Source organism: Diaphorina citri, unplaced genomic scaffold, assembly GCF_000475195.1.
Source record: "Diaphorina citri unplaced genomic scaffold, Diaci psyllid genome assembly version 1.1 scaffold89, whole genome shotgun sequence".
Lineage (NCBI taxonomy): Eukaryota > Metazoa > Arthropoda > Insecta > Hemiptera > Psyllidae > Diaphorina > Diaphorina citri.
In genome coordinates, this window is record NW_007377526.1 from 102,344 (window position 1) to 118,629 (window position 16,286).

Consider the following 16,286-nt stretch of genomic DNA (forward strand, 5'->3'; position numbering starts at 1 on the left):
ATTTATTTTACTCCCAGTTTCCTTTGTTTAATGTTTAACGGTTCCTTTATGTTAGAAGACATTGTCTGTATTAAGTTCTATGGAAGTACCTGTGATCATCAACCCATTTTCCCCGTTTTATGAAAGTTTGTTTTTTGTTGGCTGGTTAATTTCTATGTAATGCTGTCCAATGTGACTTTACCATAAAACGAAGATAACATTTTTAAAGGTAATTTTTTCTAGCATTTGAGATCAAGATAAAAATGTTACTCGGTGTTTTTGTTAGAAGACATTGTCTGTATTAAGTTCTATGGAAATACCTATGATCATCAACCTATTTTTCCCCGTTTTATGAAAGTTTGTTTTTTGTTGGCTGGTTAATTTCTATGTAATGCTGTCCAATTTGACTTTACCATAAAACGAAGATAACATTTTTAAAGGTAATTTTTTCTAGCATTTGAGATCAAGATAAAAATGTTACTCGGTGTTTTTGACTAGGTGATTATCCGTAAAGGCCCGTTCTCACTTGTGAGTTTCATCCGATTTTTTTCCGAATGTCCTGTAGGTAATGTAATTTAAATGAGTGTTCCCACTTACGCACGACACGATTTTTTTTCCGAACGACAAGTGGGAAAGTGGGAACGGGCCTTAAGTTGTTTCTAGATAGAAAATGTGTGAACGGTCCTTTACATGAGGTACTATGTGTGACTAGGATACAGGCGACAAGATGGCCGCTTCTGATCACCCGTTTCAGGACAAAGTTTGGTGAGTTTCGACTAAAAGCGGAATTTCATCGGAATCTCTAAAGAAAGAACTTAAAACTAACATTTATTTTTCAAGTGGTATAGTGGATTTCACCCCTGACTTAATGGGAGATTTCACTAATGGGAGAATTTTTACAAAAAGGATCATTTAATAATTAATAATCCAAAAAGGATTTTTTAATGATCCAAAAAGGAGTTTTCAGTGATCCAAAAAGGAGGAGTTTTCAAAAACTCCTGTTTGGATCATCAAAAACTCTTTTTTATATCATTGAAAATTCTCTCATAAGTGAAATCTCAGATTAAGTCATTGGTAAAACCCACCAGTGCCCTAAATCACCAAAGTATGGAAAAGTATTTACAATTCCATATTTTGATATGATTTGTCCAAATTCAAAATTCTGCTTTTCCATTGGCTATTACACTTGTAAGATACTTTTCCATACTTCGGTGATTTAGGGCACAGTAAACTTGTTGCGGTGAAATAATCTGATGTGCATTTTACCGGTCATTTACTACATCGTTAAACAAACGATGTAGGTAATGATAACCCCAGAAATCGACAACTGCGTACGCTCTACCGTACGCAAAATTTTCGACGTTATTTTATTTCTTTAATTATAGGAAAGGACAATTCAATAACTCCTCTGACTTGAACAATATGACGCGTACCTTATAGGGAACACAACCTGTTATAAAACATTGGAAATGAACGAAAGGCACGTTAGTATTAAATGTAAACAGGTGAACTAAGGATCAACTAAGGAGTGTAAACATTTGCCGAATGATATGGAGTAACCATGTAGGCAATCGCGAGCTGCTGGCTTTTCCCAACTCCACTCAGACTGGGTGAGGTTAATGTGAGTAGTCGATACTCCATTAACTTCATACACAAAAAAATCTGGTGTGAACATCACACGACTTTCCTCATCCTATTGAATAATGCTCATTTTGTGTGTACTTGTTCTTATAGCCAAACTTTTACAATATCTCTAACCGTTTAGTCGGTATAGCTGAAAACCGCCAAAAAGCAGTCAAAATACCGCCAACCGCAGCACCTATCTCAACCAAACGTTTCGTGTCGCATCCTTGTCACATTTGACATCTACATACCAAATTTCAAGTCTCTAGCTCTTACCGTTCTCGAGATATTTTGTTTACAGACAGACACATACACGGACCAATGGCTGAAACTTTGGATTTAGGCTCTAGGGACCTCAAAACGTGTTTTGACACTAAAAACTGACCATCGAAAATTTGACCCGATTACATTACTTTCCTTCCTATAGGATAAGGAAAGTAAAAAATGGTGTTTTGGATTATTATTCTGAAATCCAATTTTATCTAGTGTAAGAGGCCCTGATATTGGATTTAGGCTCTAGGGACCTCAAAACGTGTTTTGACACTAAAAACTGACCATCGAAAATTTGACCCGATTACATTACTTTCCTTCCAATAGGATAAGGAAAGTAAAAAGCTCACTCCGAAGCTTAGGTGTAGAGGCAAACAGCCCTAGAGGTTGGGTTAAGCTTTCTGCGAATCTATGAGTAATCGGGTAGCTTGAATGAAAGGTGAAACCTCGGTCACTAAAGACCTTAACAGTTACACAGTGTCGTTAACCTCGCGGAGCTTGTCGTTGAATGAAGGGTCAAACCCCGTCACTAAACACCTTAGCAGTTATACAGTGACATTAACCCATGAGAGCCGAGGCCTACATTAAAGTCACACCAAACTTGACCAAACCCTTCTCTCTTTTTCGCTAATATCTCAGTCGCTCCATGTCAGGAAGCGGTTAAATTTCAACAAGATCCAAAGAAAAAAAAAGTTCGGCTCTTATGGGTTAAACTTTTATCAAACAAATCATGGAGTATATCGTTCTGACTATTCCTCACTCTAGCTGAGTTTAATTCTAGTCCTCATTCTAGCTGAGTTTAATTCTCTTGGGCGCATGACTAATATGTAGCTCTTCATGCACCAGTATATTGTTCTGGCCATGAGCATACAGTCCATTGTCCATGGGGTTCTGACTAGACTCGACTGGGTTGGATTCCTTACTGCCAATGACAGCAATGGGTGTTTCGCCGGTAGCGAGGGCCACTTGGTGTTCTATCAGATAGAACATGTATTCGTCGTAGAGCAGGCGGATTAGATGGAAGGAGCCAAAGCTGGCAGCACTCCGCAGCGTCAGGTCGCGGATTACCATGGAACTGTGGACATTGGAAATGTGGAGCAGAGTTAATTTAGACTGTTTCGTGTTAATGTTGGTCGGCGTCGCGTAGCTCCGGAGGTCAAGAGATGAACATTCGCGCTCCTCCCGGGCACGCTTGATATTAGACTGAGTACCGTGCCGGAAAAATATTGAACGTTACATACCTAACTAATGTTTATTGTCTTCTATAAAATAATCTCATCAAGTAATCATTTTTATTATTCCTTCGTGTTACCTATTTTTTATTTATTATTATTATTTGTTCTTTTATTCTTTATTCGCATTTATTCTTTTATCGCATTATAAGAATTTTCATTCAGGGTTTCCCTAAAATATTCATTTTCATCCATTCAAAAATTTTCAATGGACCAAGTTTTCCTGATCAATTTGAGCGGCTTACCTATAGAAAGACCATTTCAACAGGAACTGGCGCGCCGCTTTGGTGAAGTTTGGTTTGCCTTCGAACGGTTTCAGCACGGCATTCACCACATTCTTGAGCCAATTGGCCCATTCCTCCAGTGAGTTCTGTTGCTGCAGAGTTAACTTGAAGTCGGACTCGAGCTGCTGGACTAGACTAGCATCGCACTGACATACCCATGAAGCCTGGAGGACACAATAAATCATTTAATCACTGTAGAGTAGTGTAGAGCTTCTATATACTTTTTTTGTCAAAGAGGAGCAAGAATATTACCCATTCCGGTAGCAAGTGATGCCACCAGAAATCAAACTCTTCTATGTACTAAAGAATTTTAACCAACCTCAGAGGTGTACTGGTTGGCAAGGTCCCGGTGGGCTTTGGATCTGGAGTAGGGAATCCAATCCCGGATTGGACTGATTTTCAGCTATTTCGGGATCTCGAGAATTTATTGCATTTTTTACCAAATAAATTATAATAAGACCAAATGAATTATGTTTTTAATGTGTGAAACATTGTGGAGGTTGATGGTTTGAGTCCAAGTCAAGTCATAGAATTTAGCGTAGGTAATGCATTAGGCGGGGAACGACATTTGTGACAAGCATATTCTAGTTTCACCCACCTGTTCCTGAACATTATGAAAGTCTACTCGGTTGAGATCAGTCAGCATCTGGTTGATTTGCGTTGAGTTCTGCAGCACAGCGCGTGCTGCTTGGGCCAGATGATTCAGCGAAGTATAACGCCTCAGCATCTGAGCGAACGCACCTACAGCTGTTACCTGGAAATACATGAAAGGAGTGAGGTTAGATCTTGATTTATTCGTGCTGCTTGGGCCAGATTCAACCTGAGGGTTCAACGTACCTTGATATTGATCATCTCCTGAGGACACCCTTGCATAGCATTTGTTAACCACGACTCTACACCCTTGGCGAAATTTCTAATGGATGATGTAAGCGAACCTGTCAACAAAAATAAAAGTAAGGTGGATTTTAACCTTTTAATGACCGATGTAAACTGTAGTAAACAGAGTAAACTGTACGTATGTAGATTACATCGAGGTTTAGACGTTCTCTGTAACAACCGTTCTCTGTACGTCTAAACCTCGATAATACTGTAGTTTACATCGGTCACCAAAGGGTTAAGATAAATATTAACGGACTGAATTCTATGGGAAGGTTATCATGCGAAATTAACGCTGGAGGCGGTCTCGACCTTCTATCCCTTAGAATCTAATATAATGCGTTGAAATTGATAAAATTGAACAAGAATAAAATTTTATAGGTACCTTGGGATTGAACCCGCGCTCTTCTTCTGTTTACCAAGCGAGCGTCTTGACCACAACGCCACGAACCTTAAGGTGTGTCCACACATAATGGCCGGCCATCGATCGATGTCGACTGAACCGTCCACACTGCCTCAATAGCATAGTTTCTCCTTGTCGATCGACATCGACCGACTATGTTTGGACAGACCTTTTTGGAGCTAGCTCACTCGATGAATCACCCCTTGTCAACATTTATGGTGACTTTTACAGGTGTAAAATAGAATAGAATATACCCTGTTTATACTGCCAGAATGAGACTGAAAATTTCCTTTAATCCCGCAGTCATACCAACCTCAGAGACTTCGGATCTGGAGGTTGGTGGTTAGAGTCCAAGTCAAGTCATGAATTTTATTGTATTAAGCGGGGAACGACATTTGTGACAAGCATTTATGCTTACATTGCTTACTCCCGCAGTCTAACCAAGGTGTTATGTATTTGGTACATACCAAGGTTCCAAGGTATGTGTTTGGTACAAAATAATGTTGAGTGGTTCTCAAACCTACCAGGAATAGGTCTGAGCACATCGGGAATGAGAACTTCCACCAGGTTCTGGTAGAAGAGAAAGTCAACCCGGCGTACGAAGGCTTGCACCGGCACACACTTGGACAGACAGAACAGTTTGCTCTTGGACAGGTACTTTTCCTCTTCACACTCGTCACCATTGTTGTTGTCCTGAGACCTCCAGAACTCCCGCCATAGCGACTCTATTGTGCTGAAGTCCAGTGTTACGATAGCGTCTAGGAATGCCTGTGGACAATACAAATAGAAGAAAACTCTAATCATAAATTCCGCAGTCGGCTTCAAAGCATCCGCAGTTAGCTCTCACAAAGTTTGGGAAAACACAAGACCTCTACCTAAAAGCCCACTCTCATACACAAAAAGCCCACTCCGAGGCTTAGGTGTAGCGGCAAACAGTCCTAAAGGATGGCTAAAGCTTCTACGAATCCATAATTTAGAATGCCATGCGAATAAATACCCGAATGTCCTGTAGGTAATGTAATTTAAATGAGTGTTCCCACTTACACACGACACGATTTTTTCCGAACGACAAGTGGGAAAGGGCCTTAAGCTGTTTCTAGACAGCAAATTTGTGAACGGTCCTTTACATGAGGTACTATGTGTGACTAGGATACAGGCGACAAAATGGCCGCTTCTGATCACCCGTTTCAGGACAAAGTTTGGTGAGTTTCGACTAAAAGCGGAATTTCATCGGAATCTCTAAAGAAAGAACCTGCCAGAATGAGACTGAAAATTTCCTTTAATCCCGCAGTCATACCAACCTCAGAGACTTCGGATCTGGAGGTTGGTGGTTAGAGTCCAAGTCAAGTCATGAATTTTATTGTATTAAGCGGGGAACGACATTTGTGACAAGCATTTATGCTTACATTGCTTACTCCCGCAGTCTAACCAAGGTGTTATGTATTTGGTACATACCAAGGTTCCAAGGTATGTGTTTGGTACAAAATAATGTTGAGTGGTTCTCAAACCTACCAGGAATAGGTCTCATGTTCGTAAAAAAAAGCCATTTTGAAACCGAAAATATAGCAACTGATCCTGCAAGCATATATTATGTCAGTTACACATCAGGTGTGGGTGGTTGTGTACAAGGGAGGGTCGTGGGTACTTATTAACTATCTTAATCACTGATGCATAACTCCCACCCCCCTTGGCAATCCTCACCCCTTATACTGGAAACCCTCATTCTCGTGATCACTCAGGTAGAATCAAAACGATCAACGATAGATCATAGATACAAATTCAAAAGGGGGTATGGAGCACTTTATCAAGCCCTCTTTTCACGCTCTACTTAATTTTCGATGTATTTCCTTTTATACTCATTTATTTTCAACTGAAATTTCTAATTTCTGAGCCAGCCTAGTTGGCTTGGTGGGTCGCGCGTTTGCCTTGTAAGCGCGGGTTCGATTCCCGCCCGCGGCAGATTTTATTTTTTCCTTAACAGATAAAGTTAGCGGAACGGCTGGTTTTCTCCTATCTTGTCCTCCTCCTCCTCCTCCTCTCTTCGCTTTTGGAACAATAAGACCATATCAATATAAAAAATACTAACTTGTATTCTTCCACAAGGAGAAATGGATTAAAAAGAATAGGTCTGAGCACATCGGGAATGAGAACTTCCACCAGGTTCTGGTAGAAGAGAAAGTCAACCCGGCGTACGAAGGCTTGCACCGGCACACACTTGGACAGACAGAACAGTTTGCTCTTGGACAGGTACTTTTCCTCTTCACACTCGTCACCATTGTTGTTGTCCTGAGACCTCCAGAACTCCCGCCATAGCGACTCTATTGTGCTGAAGTCCAGTGTTACGATAGCGTCTAGGAATGCCTGTGGACAATACAAATAGAAGAAAACTCTAATCATAAATTCCGCAGTCGGCTTCAAAGCATCCGCAGTTAGCTCTCACAAAATTTGGGAAAACACAAGACCTCTACCTAAAAGCCCACTCTCATACACAAAAAGCCCACGCCGAGGCTTAGGTGTAGCGGCAAACAGTCCTAAAGGATGGCTAAAGCTTCTACGAATCCATAATTTAGAATGCCATGCGAATAAATACAGGTTTTGAGTTCTTTTATAATAGCTGCTTCTTACTTCTCATCCTAGCTGATAAAAAAAGATGTCTTGAAGTTGAAGCAAAAAATAAAAATCATAGAAGATACGTTACTTATGCTCTTAATGACGCAACTAAAAAAAAAGTCAAATTTAATTTATTGTTGACCCAAAATTAGTTTCCATCACCTATCCATACAGGGAATTTAGTCAACGAAGAAGAGGCAAAAAAGATTTTTTACCTCACAATGCTCCCGGTAGATACTCCGAAAAGTATCCACATCTTCTATGGTACAATCTTCCGGTAGACAATCCTCACTCAGATCAATCTCAGGGAAGTCTGGTATCGCATTCGATCCATCGCCTAAGAAGTTATGATTCCCGGACTGTGGTGAAGGGTTGCTGTTGGTCTGACCCGCTGTGGTGTGCCCCTCAGAGCCATACTGGTTAGAGTTGGAGTCTGTCTTGACCAGTTTGTATTTCTTCCCCCGGGGCGACCCGTTTTCGTCGGACAACGGGATGTTGTTCAGTGGGGAGTCTGGCTTCACACGAATGCCGTAGTAGTGGTACTTGGAGTTACCTCTGTAATCATGGAACAAGACAAGAAGTTATTATTAGATTGGAAAAGATTCTCCAGTTGCCGCGAGGTGACCCATTTTCGTCGGACAACGGAATATTGTTCAGCGGGGAGTCTGGCTTCACACGTATGCCGTAGTAGTGGTACTTGGAGTTACCTCTGTAATCATGGAACAAGACAAGAAGTTATTATTAGATTGGAAAAGATTCTCCAGTTGACTCTTTAAACAGGGAGTAGACCAGCCTGAATTTCCTTTGGTAAAGAAATAGCAAAGGTTGCGTGCGAAGGGCATCCACTCATGAAATTTGTAGCCAAAACCAAATGTCAGCCCAAAGCAATCACCCTGATTGAGAGGATGACAAAAAACGCCAACCCCTTCTGTACACGGGAAAAGGCGAAGAAAAAGAAGAATAGTAGTACCCTACTGTTGTAGCAGAGACTTTTCAGCGCTATGCGAGCAGTATAAATAAGCAATATTATTAGAATTATTATTCTACCGCAGCGGTACACTTTACCTGGTGCCCAGTCGCCTCGTGCGCAATCCTATAAACACACTACGGATTTCTGTCTGTTTTTTTCGATTCTTTCAAGTTTTCTTTTCCCTTATCAAATAAAATATCAATATTTAATTAATTATAAAGATTGTCCTTTCTTTTCTGAACTTACCCTCTAGTTTCGACACCATTTCGGCTTTTCGAAGTTCAAAAATCGTTATTTCCTATCTCCATTTTTTTCAAACCATCATGTTTGTAGGGGTTTATTGATCAAACCAACCAGAACGCTCGCTGATTGAGGCTTCCTAGCAACTATCGGTAGTCATAGTAATCAAGTAACGCACTTTGTATCAACAAAAAATTAAGTTTATCTCTATTGGTAAGTAAAACTATTTTCGTAATTACTTAATTCTTTACCTAATCGCCCACTTATGCTTGTTTCTTCAGTATGTTTGAATGATTTGAACAAATACAATTTTCCAAAAGTCTCCAGACATTTTACCCTCCTCCTGCTCCTCCATTTGTTACCACCCCATACCCAGTCTACAGCCTCTCTCCTTGCAACTGCTCCATTATTATCCTTGGAAAATTTTCACAACCACAAATATGATGATAAAACTCCTTGTCTACTCACAATTGGATTAGATGCTCACTTTCTGAATCCAAAGGTCCTTGTGAGTTTGATAATATGAAGAATATGATACAGAATTGATTAAAGATAAAACTGGGCATTAAATAATAAGTAGATGTTTGCATGTTTAGCTGTGTTTACTGAGGCCCTAATATAACCTATACCATTTGCATATCAACTTTGCCATACACTTTGTAATGTTTTTCTCCTTGGACCCTATATTCAACATGAAATCTACCTGGTTTTTGTCCAATCAGTTGAGCCAAATAATAGATGTTTGCATGTTTAGCTGTGTTCACTGAGGCCCTAATATAACCTATACAATTTGCATATCAACTTTGCCATACACTTTGTAATGTTTTTCTCCTTGGACCCTATATTCAACATGAAATCTAGAATAGAATAGAATAGAATATACCTTGATAGCTACTCAATATAGGCAATCACAACAGAAAAATCAATAGTCTGGTCTCATCTTTACAATACATGTTCTAATGGAAAGTCTTTTAGATGACAGACAGAAAGCACAGTTACTATTAGAAATAATTCATTAATTTGAAATTTCTCTCAATCTCTTTCCAGGTTCAAGAGAGGGGTACTATGGCTACAACCGGTATCCCCTCTACTATTGTGAGATGTGACTCGCCTCAACAGTTGGCCCCCGCTACAATCACTGTTGTAACGAGCAATCCCCAGACACTTATTGTACACCCCGTCAATGCCAATAGTAAACAGATCACAGCAGTTCTGCAGAGAGTGGGGGTAAAATAAACTTCTTTTTTTATAATGCTTAAAAGAGAAGGATGTGTTTAAAGTACTTACTTGATGTGAAAGTAACTTCAGAGGGAATTCCCAGAAGGACTTCTTACACATTTGCTTAAAAAAAAAGAAAAAAAAAAAATTTCTGGAGGTAGGTACAAAGATGGGTGTAAAAATCCTTACACCTTCCTATCTGTCAGTATTACATTTAAGAGCTCTTGTATCATTGCCTGTCAAATGGACACAACATTGACTTATTTTTCCTAAATTTTAGAACACTGCTGCTGAGATTCTTCCTCTGACACCAAAATCTGATGGCGAGGATGACCAGCAAGGCCATGTGGATCACCAAAGTCCAAACTCTTCTCCTCCTGCACAAATAGTTGATGCAACTCACTTCATAGTCACAGGTACTGTAAATTTTATCAGTGTGTACAGTACAATCAAATTGGCCTTTTTAGGGGAGGGAAAGATATATTTTTTTTAGGACTTCCCTGGGATCTGGTTTTAAGGAACTCAAGGGGGAACTGTATAGTAATGGTACTTTGTTCCCTTTTTCATTTCCTAAATTCTCAAACTTGTGTATGTATCAGTCAACTCTCTTGGCAAATTTTGTATTGTGCTGGAGAAAATTGTGCAAGAAACCCTGGCAATTGGAAAATATTGGATTCAACTAAATGGTCTTAAATGCATACCTATGAACAGCCTTGATAATGCAAATCAGATCTTACTATACATGTGCCAACAATGAATGAAAAAGTCCCAGAGGTCACCTTATGTAAATTTTTACCAACAGTTTTATGGAATTATACTGAAGATCAACTGAAAGAATGAAGGACCATGAAGAATGGCTTTGAAATAAGTTATACAAAACCCTTCAGCTAGCAGCAGATGACATTTTTCCAAAATGCCTTGGACGAAAGACTAATTAGAATTCACTATAGTTGAAATTCTATACATGTGCCAACAATGAATGAAAAAGTCCCAGAGGTCACCTTATGTAAATTTTTACCGACAGTTTTATGGAATTATACTGAAGATCAACTGGACATAGGAAAGAATGAAGGACCATGAAGAATGGTTTTGAAATAAGCTATACAAAACCCTTCAGCTAGCAGCAGATGACATTTTTCCAAAATGCCTTGGACGAAAGACTAATTAGAATTCACTATAGTTGAAATTGTTGTCATTTGTTTGTTTTTCAATTTAACATTTCACCTGCACTTTAACTCCTTTTCTTTGTTGATTCACGTAATGCTTTGCTTATTTTCCTTTTTAATCCATTTCTCCTTGTGGAAGAATACAAGTTAGTATTTTTTATATTGATATGGTCTTATTGTTCCAAAAGCGAAGAGAGGAGGAGGAGGAGGGCACCAAAAACATGGAAAAATGGCAATTGATTTGGGAAAATATAGGATTTATTTTTTAAAAAAAATGGCAAAATAATCGGGGGTTTTTTATGCAACGCAAATTTATTTTTACTACATTATAATACGATCGCATCACATCAACTTCTGATCACCATTTGTGATTACTAATCACCGGGTATGGAGTTGATATTCAAAGGTGACTTGAAAAAGTTCATACTGGATAAATTTACGCAACTCGTGTAACTCATTTTCTTTGTTGATTCACGTAATGCCTTGCTTATTTTCCTTTTTAATCAATTTCTCCTTGTGGAAGAATACAAGTTAGTATTTTTTATATTGATATGGTCTTATTGTTCCAAAAGCGAAGAGAGGAGGAGGAGGAGGACAGTTAGAAGCATTTTGATTACTTTAAAGGTGAGAAAAAAAAGCACTTTGCCATTTTAGCTAGTACCATTACTATACAGTTCCCCCTTGAGTTCCTTAAAACCAGATCCCAGGGAAGTCCTAAAAAAAATATATCTTTCCCTCCCCTAAAAAGGCCAATTTGATTGTACTGTACACACTGATAAAATTTACAGTACCTGTGACTATGAAGTGAGTTGCATCAACTATTTGTGCAGGAGGAGAAGAGTTTGGACTTTGGTGATCCACATGGCCTTGCTGGTCATCCTCGCCATCAGATTTTGGTGTCAGAGGAAGAATCTCAGCAGCAGTGTTCTAAAATTTAGGAAAAATAAGTCAATGTTGTGTCCATTTGACAGGCAATGATACAAGAGCTCTTAAATGTAATACTGACAGATAGGAAGGTGTAAGGATTTTTACACCCATCTTTGTACCTACCTCCAGAAATTTTTTTTTTTTCTTTTTTTTTAAGCAAATGTGTAAGAAGTCCTTCTGGGAATTCCCTCTGAAGTTACTTTCACATCAAGTAAGTACTTTAAACACATCCTTCTCTTTTAAGCATTATAAAAAAAGAAGTTTATTTTACCCCCACTCTCTGCAGAACTGCTGTGATCTGTTTACTATTGGCATTGACGGGGTGTACAATAAGTGTCTGGGGATTGCTCGTTACAACAGTGATTGTAGCGGGGGCCAACTGTTGAGGCGAGTCACATCTCACAATAGTAGAGGGGATACCGGTTGTAGCCATAGTACCCCTCTCTTGAACCTGGAAAGAGATTGAGGCAAATTTCAGCCACAAAATGTAGACCCTACCCTCTTACACAGAATACTCAGAAATAAACCCCATCACCAAAGACCTTAGCTCTTGTACAGCGTTGTTAAACCCCTATAACGTCTTTTTAGAAATTTCAAATTAATGAATTATTTCTAATAGTAACTGTGCTTTCTGTCTGTCATCTAAAAGACTTTCCATTAGAACATGTATTGTAAAGATGAGACCAGACTATTGATTTTTCTGTTGTGATTTCCTATATTGAGTAGCTATTGCTCAACTGCTTGGACAAAAACCAGGTAGATTTCATGTTGAATATAGGGTCCAAGGAGAAAAACATTACAAAGTGTATGGCAAAGTTGATATGCAAATATACATTGATAGTAAAAAAAACAACAACACAATAACAATAAGACAATTACAACAAAAACATCAAGCAAATAATATGAATAGGTATATAAAATCTAAGATATAAATAATAAAATATAGCTAAAAAAAGAGTGCAAAAATAAAGTTCTAGGTAAACGAAAGAGAACAAAAGGTGGTTAAAAAGTGACTTGAGAAGGGAATATCTACAATCTGCATTCTAAGAAGTATGTAAAGAAAAGCAAAATGTACTTAGTGTGTATTACAGAACATTAAAACTACTGGGGTATAGAAAATTTGACAATACACTGACTTTTCAGGCCACGCTTAATGGTAGTTAGCACATTGGCCTTCGGATCTGGAAGTTAGTGGTTCGTGTCGAAGTTACGGCATGTCAAGCTACGGGAGGTCAAATGATCAAACTAATAAAAGTCAAATGGTCAAGCTAAGGGAACTCATTACAGTGCAAAAGTCCTAAACTAAAATGGACGCGGCACACAAGGGATCAAGAAGAGACCGCCTTAACATAATAATAAAGTTAAAGGGAACTTACTTAAATGCTATTGAAGCTACAGAATAACAAATGCTAGACTACGAAATGCTGTTGAGAGTCAAAAATCTTACAGTATTCTCATGAGGACTATCACGGGACGCTGTGGTAGCTGTAATAGTATGTTAAATGGTCTAATAAAAGTCAAATTAAATTATTATCAAGCTAAGGAAACTCAAATGCTAGTGAAGCTACAGAGGGATAAATGCTAGACTACAGGGAATGCTAATACAGAGGAACAGAATAATGCTAGCAAGGCTACGAAATGCTGGTGAGATTCTTACAGTATTCTCATGAGGACTATCACGGGACGCGGTGGTAGCTATGATAGTCGCATGTTCAGTAGGTTCAACAGTCTGTTGAATCAAGTAGGTTCCGTTTACATTACCGATCAGCTGGGCGGGGGCATTTGATACCTGGACCATAATGTTTGCAGTGGATAATATTGATATTAGTCATGAGAAAAGGTCGTTAGTGCATTAATAGTAAAAAAATACTATCTAGGAGCCAATGCGAAAGTTAAAGAGACTATTATATCAATGGATCGATTTTTGGGGAAAAAGGGCCTATTAATGGTCAAAAATTCCTACATTTGTAACAACAAACATTGATTGATTTGACTGATTACAGATCTACGGAGAAGATACTTGGACGTACGTATACCATCTTTTGAATAACATCAGTCCACAGATATGAATGTAACTCATATATGGCTAATACTAGAATAGTATTAACCTAGAATTCGGCTAATAAATACTAGTTCATTACCTGTGTATAGGTGACGGGCGTACTGCCAGGCGTGAAGAACTGATTCTCAGAAGTAGCTGCAGTGTACATGGTGCCAGAATCCCCCACTGTATACACCGGATAGGCCCTGGAGTTAAAAAAATAAACTACATAAAGTTTCCTTTACAAAATAATAACAATAATCTGTTCAAGCAAAGCATGACGTTACCAATTTTTAATGTCTTTACTCTCTACTTGGACTCGACGTTCTACGTTATAAAAACTTGGTCTACCCATAAAACTGAAAGATCGTTTTTCTACACTACATTTCGTGTCTGTAGGTGCTTTACAACACCACTCTGTAACTATCGGTGCAGTTCGTACATGGAGTAAAATCATTTGTATGGTTATGAAAGATGAGAAATCCTGTGATAATATTTCAATTGAATCTGTGAAAGATAAATTCGCATTTCTAGTTTCTACGTGGGAATTACAGATTCGTGTTACCTTATGACTCAGTTCTGATTCTACAAGGAAAATACGCGTTGTCTCGTGAAGACTGATTTTTTCCCCCGTTCCGAGAACGAAGTAAATTCGCATTTCTAGTTTCTACGTGGGAATTACAGATTGGTGTTACCTTATGACTCAGTTCTGATTCTACAAGGAAAATACGCGTTGTCTCGTGAAGACTGATTTTTTCCCCCGTTCCGAGAACGAACATTATCCGTTCAGTATAAAATTAGCCCCGAGCGGGAATCGAACCCGCGGCCCTGAGGACTGAGAGCAAACATATTTGGATAGTTAGTTTTATTTTGAGATTTTTCCCAGATATTTTTCCCTTATGAATTTTGTTGTCTAGCTTTTTTTCCAATATCAAAAGTTACGTAGCTCTAGCTAGCACCTATTTTAAACCTACCTCATACTTTTCATTCAAATAAATAAAGCAAAGCTTTTTTTTTTACCAGGTATCTTGTTGACTTCTTGTTGGTCTGTATATCGTTCATCTGCGCTTGCGCGGACGGCAAGTTGCACGTGAATGGTGCATTTCTACTTCTACATGAGACTTCTGGGGGCAAATAAAGTTGAATTGACGCGGCAGCCTAAATATTTTACCACGCAACGCAACAAGGGGCAATAGGTTGTATTTCAAAGTGGAGCGGACCTAGTCTTTGTGGTTTGTGCGAGGGGTAGAATCTCAACCATGACATTTTAATTTTATCATTGGGCCTATAATTTTTTCCATAATAAAATTATATAGGCTCACTAGGCGATCCCACCACAGGGGTCGCCGGAAAGGTCTGGTATGCGCAGGCCATACCTTAGCGACCGTAACGTATCTGGCAGGCCTGAAGCAATGTATTTATTTCTGTCGAAATAATGATAAAATTTTATGCCTCGGTTGGGATTCGAACCCTCCCATGAACCATAAAAAACCTCCGAGAAAACTGCAACGGAGGTTTTTTTGACATCGGCAACATTGCAAACGGCGCAGCCGTGACATCTTGCAACACTGTATCACTTGAATCACTTGATCAAGCGTACCTGTTCGAATAAACGTGTTTGGATAGCTCGAAATAAAAACATTCAGCAAAAAAGCTAATGTCCAATTTGGTTTTGAAGTTGTAAAATGGTTGCTTTGACGGTTACAGATCCAGAGAACGTGGGTTCGGACCAGGTGACACATTCAACGTTTGTTCAATACGTGGAGAATGGGACTGAGCAGGCGATTTACACAAATGGTCAAATGTGAGTTTTTCTTTTTCGAAGAAAATTGAGATCTTGTTTGGTGGGTTTTTTCCAATATTTTTCAAAAAAATTCTCATTTATACAATATTAAGATAAGTTTTCTGTAGCCTAAATATCAGTCTCTCAAACAGCATTTAAAAAGAGCCTGATGCAACACTATCAGGTAAGCTGTTTTCCAGATCTTAAAGAAAAATGTAGTGTAGAAAAACGATCTTTCAGTTTTATGGGTAGACCAAGTTTTTATAACGTAGAACGTCGAGTCCAAGTAGAGAGTAAAGGCAAATTTGGTAACGTCATGCTTTGCTTGAACAGATTATTGTTATGATTTTGTAAAGGAAACTTTATGTAGTTTATTTTTTTTTAACTCCAGGGCCTATCCGGTGTATACAGTGGGGGATTCTGGCACCATGTACACTGCAGCTACTTCTGAGAATCAGTTCTTCACGCCTGGCAGTACGCCCGTCACCTATACACAGGTAATGACTATCACTATTAATTTATTTAATTTAGACATCCTTTGTAATTACTATTTTACTTAAGTTATGTTTAATCATGGATACCTACAAGTCTTATCCCGACTCGGAGATTCATCTACTTTGTAGACATTTTCCAGGGAAACCATGTCTCTTCTAGTATAAGCCGT

The 16,286-nt window shown here is 38.8% G+C and overlaps 2 protein-coding genes across 2 annotated transcripts; both read right to left on the reverse strand.

The window, feature by feature from the left end:
* Positions 1–2,492: 2,492 nt before the first annotated feature.
* LOC103524240 (DNA-binding protein RFX2) lies at positions 2,493–14,818 on the reverse strand. The gene is made up of 13 exons (XM_026833340.1): positions 14,814–14,818; positions 13,940–14,045; positions 13,389–13,587; positions 13,246–13,283; positions 12,070–12,249; positions 11,663–11,798; positions 8,343–8,391; positions 7,493–7,832; positions 5,192–5,435; positions 4,226–4,323; positions 3,987–4,142; positions 3,350–3,552; positions 2,493–2,947 (listed from the first exon to the last, which is right to left on the reverse strand). Exons 1-13 carry the CDS (start codon positions 14,816–14,818, stop codon positions 2,662–2,664), a joined length of 2,040 nt encoding a protein of 679 aa, XP_026689141.1. The 3' UTR covers positions 2,493–2,661.
* Positions 11,580–12,255, reverse strand: LOC113473887. The gene is made up of 2 exons (XM_026833353.1): positions 12,070–12,255; positions 11,580–11,798 (listed from the first exon to the last, which is right to left on the reverse strand). The coding sequence occupies exons 1-2, from the start codon at positions 12,229–12,231 to the stop codon at positions 11,586–11,588; spliced, it is 375 nt and encodes a 124-aa protein (XP_026689154.1). The 5' UTR covers positions 12,232–12,255; the 3' UTR covers positions 11,580–11,585.
* Positions 14,819–16,286: the final 1,468 nt, after the last annotated feature.

What these genes read in the sequence shown, in the direction of transcription:
- LOC103524240 (XM_026833340.1), bottom strand. An exon ending in CCTCTGTATTAGCATTCCCT is followed by an intron (nt 13,284 to 13,388) that starts GTAGTCTAGCAT and finishes ATACTATTACAG; the next exon opens with CTACCACAGCGTCCCGTGAT. An exon ending in TTGAAATGGTCTTTCTATAG is followed by an intron (nt 2,948 to 3,349) that starts GTAAGCCGCTCA and finishes CAATGTCCACAG; the next exon opens with TTCCATGGTAATCCGCGACC.
- LOC113473887 (XM_026833353.1), bottom strand. Translation starts at nt 12,231, where the DNA reads ATGGCTACAACCGGTATCCCCTCTACTATTGTGAGATGTGACTCGCCT. An exon ending in CAGTTCTGCAGAGAGTGGGG is followed by an intron (nt 11,799 to 12,069) that starts GTAAAATAAACT and finishes CCTAAATTTTAG; the next exon opens with AACACTGCTGCTGAGATTCT.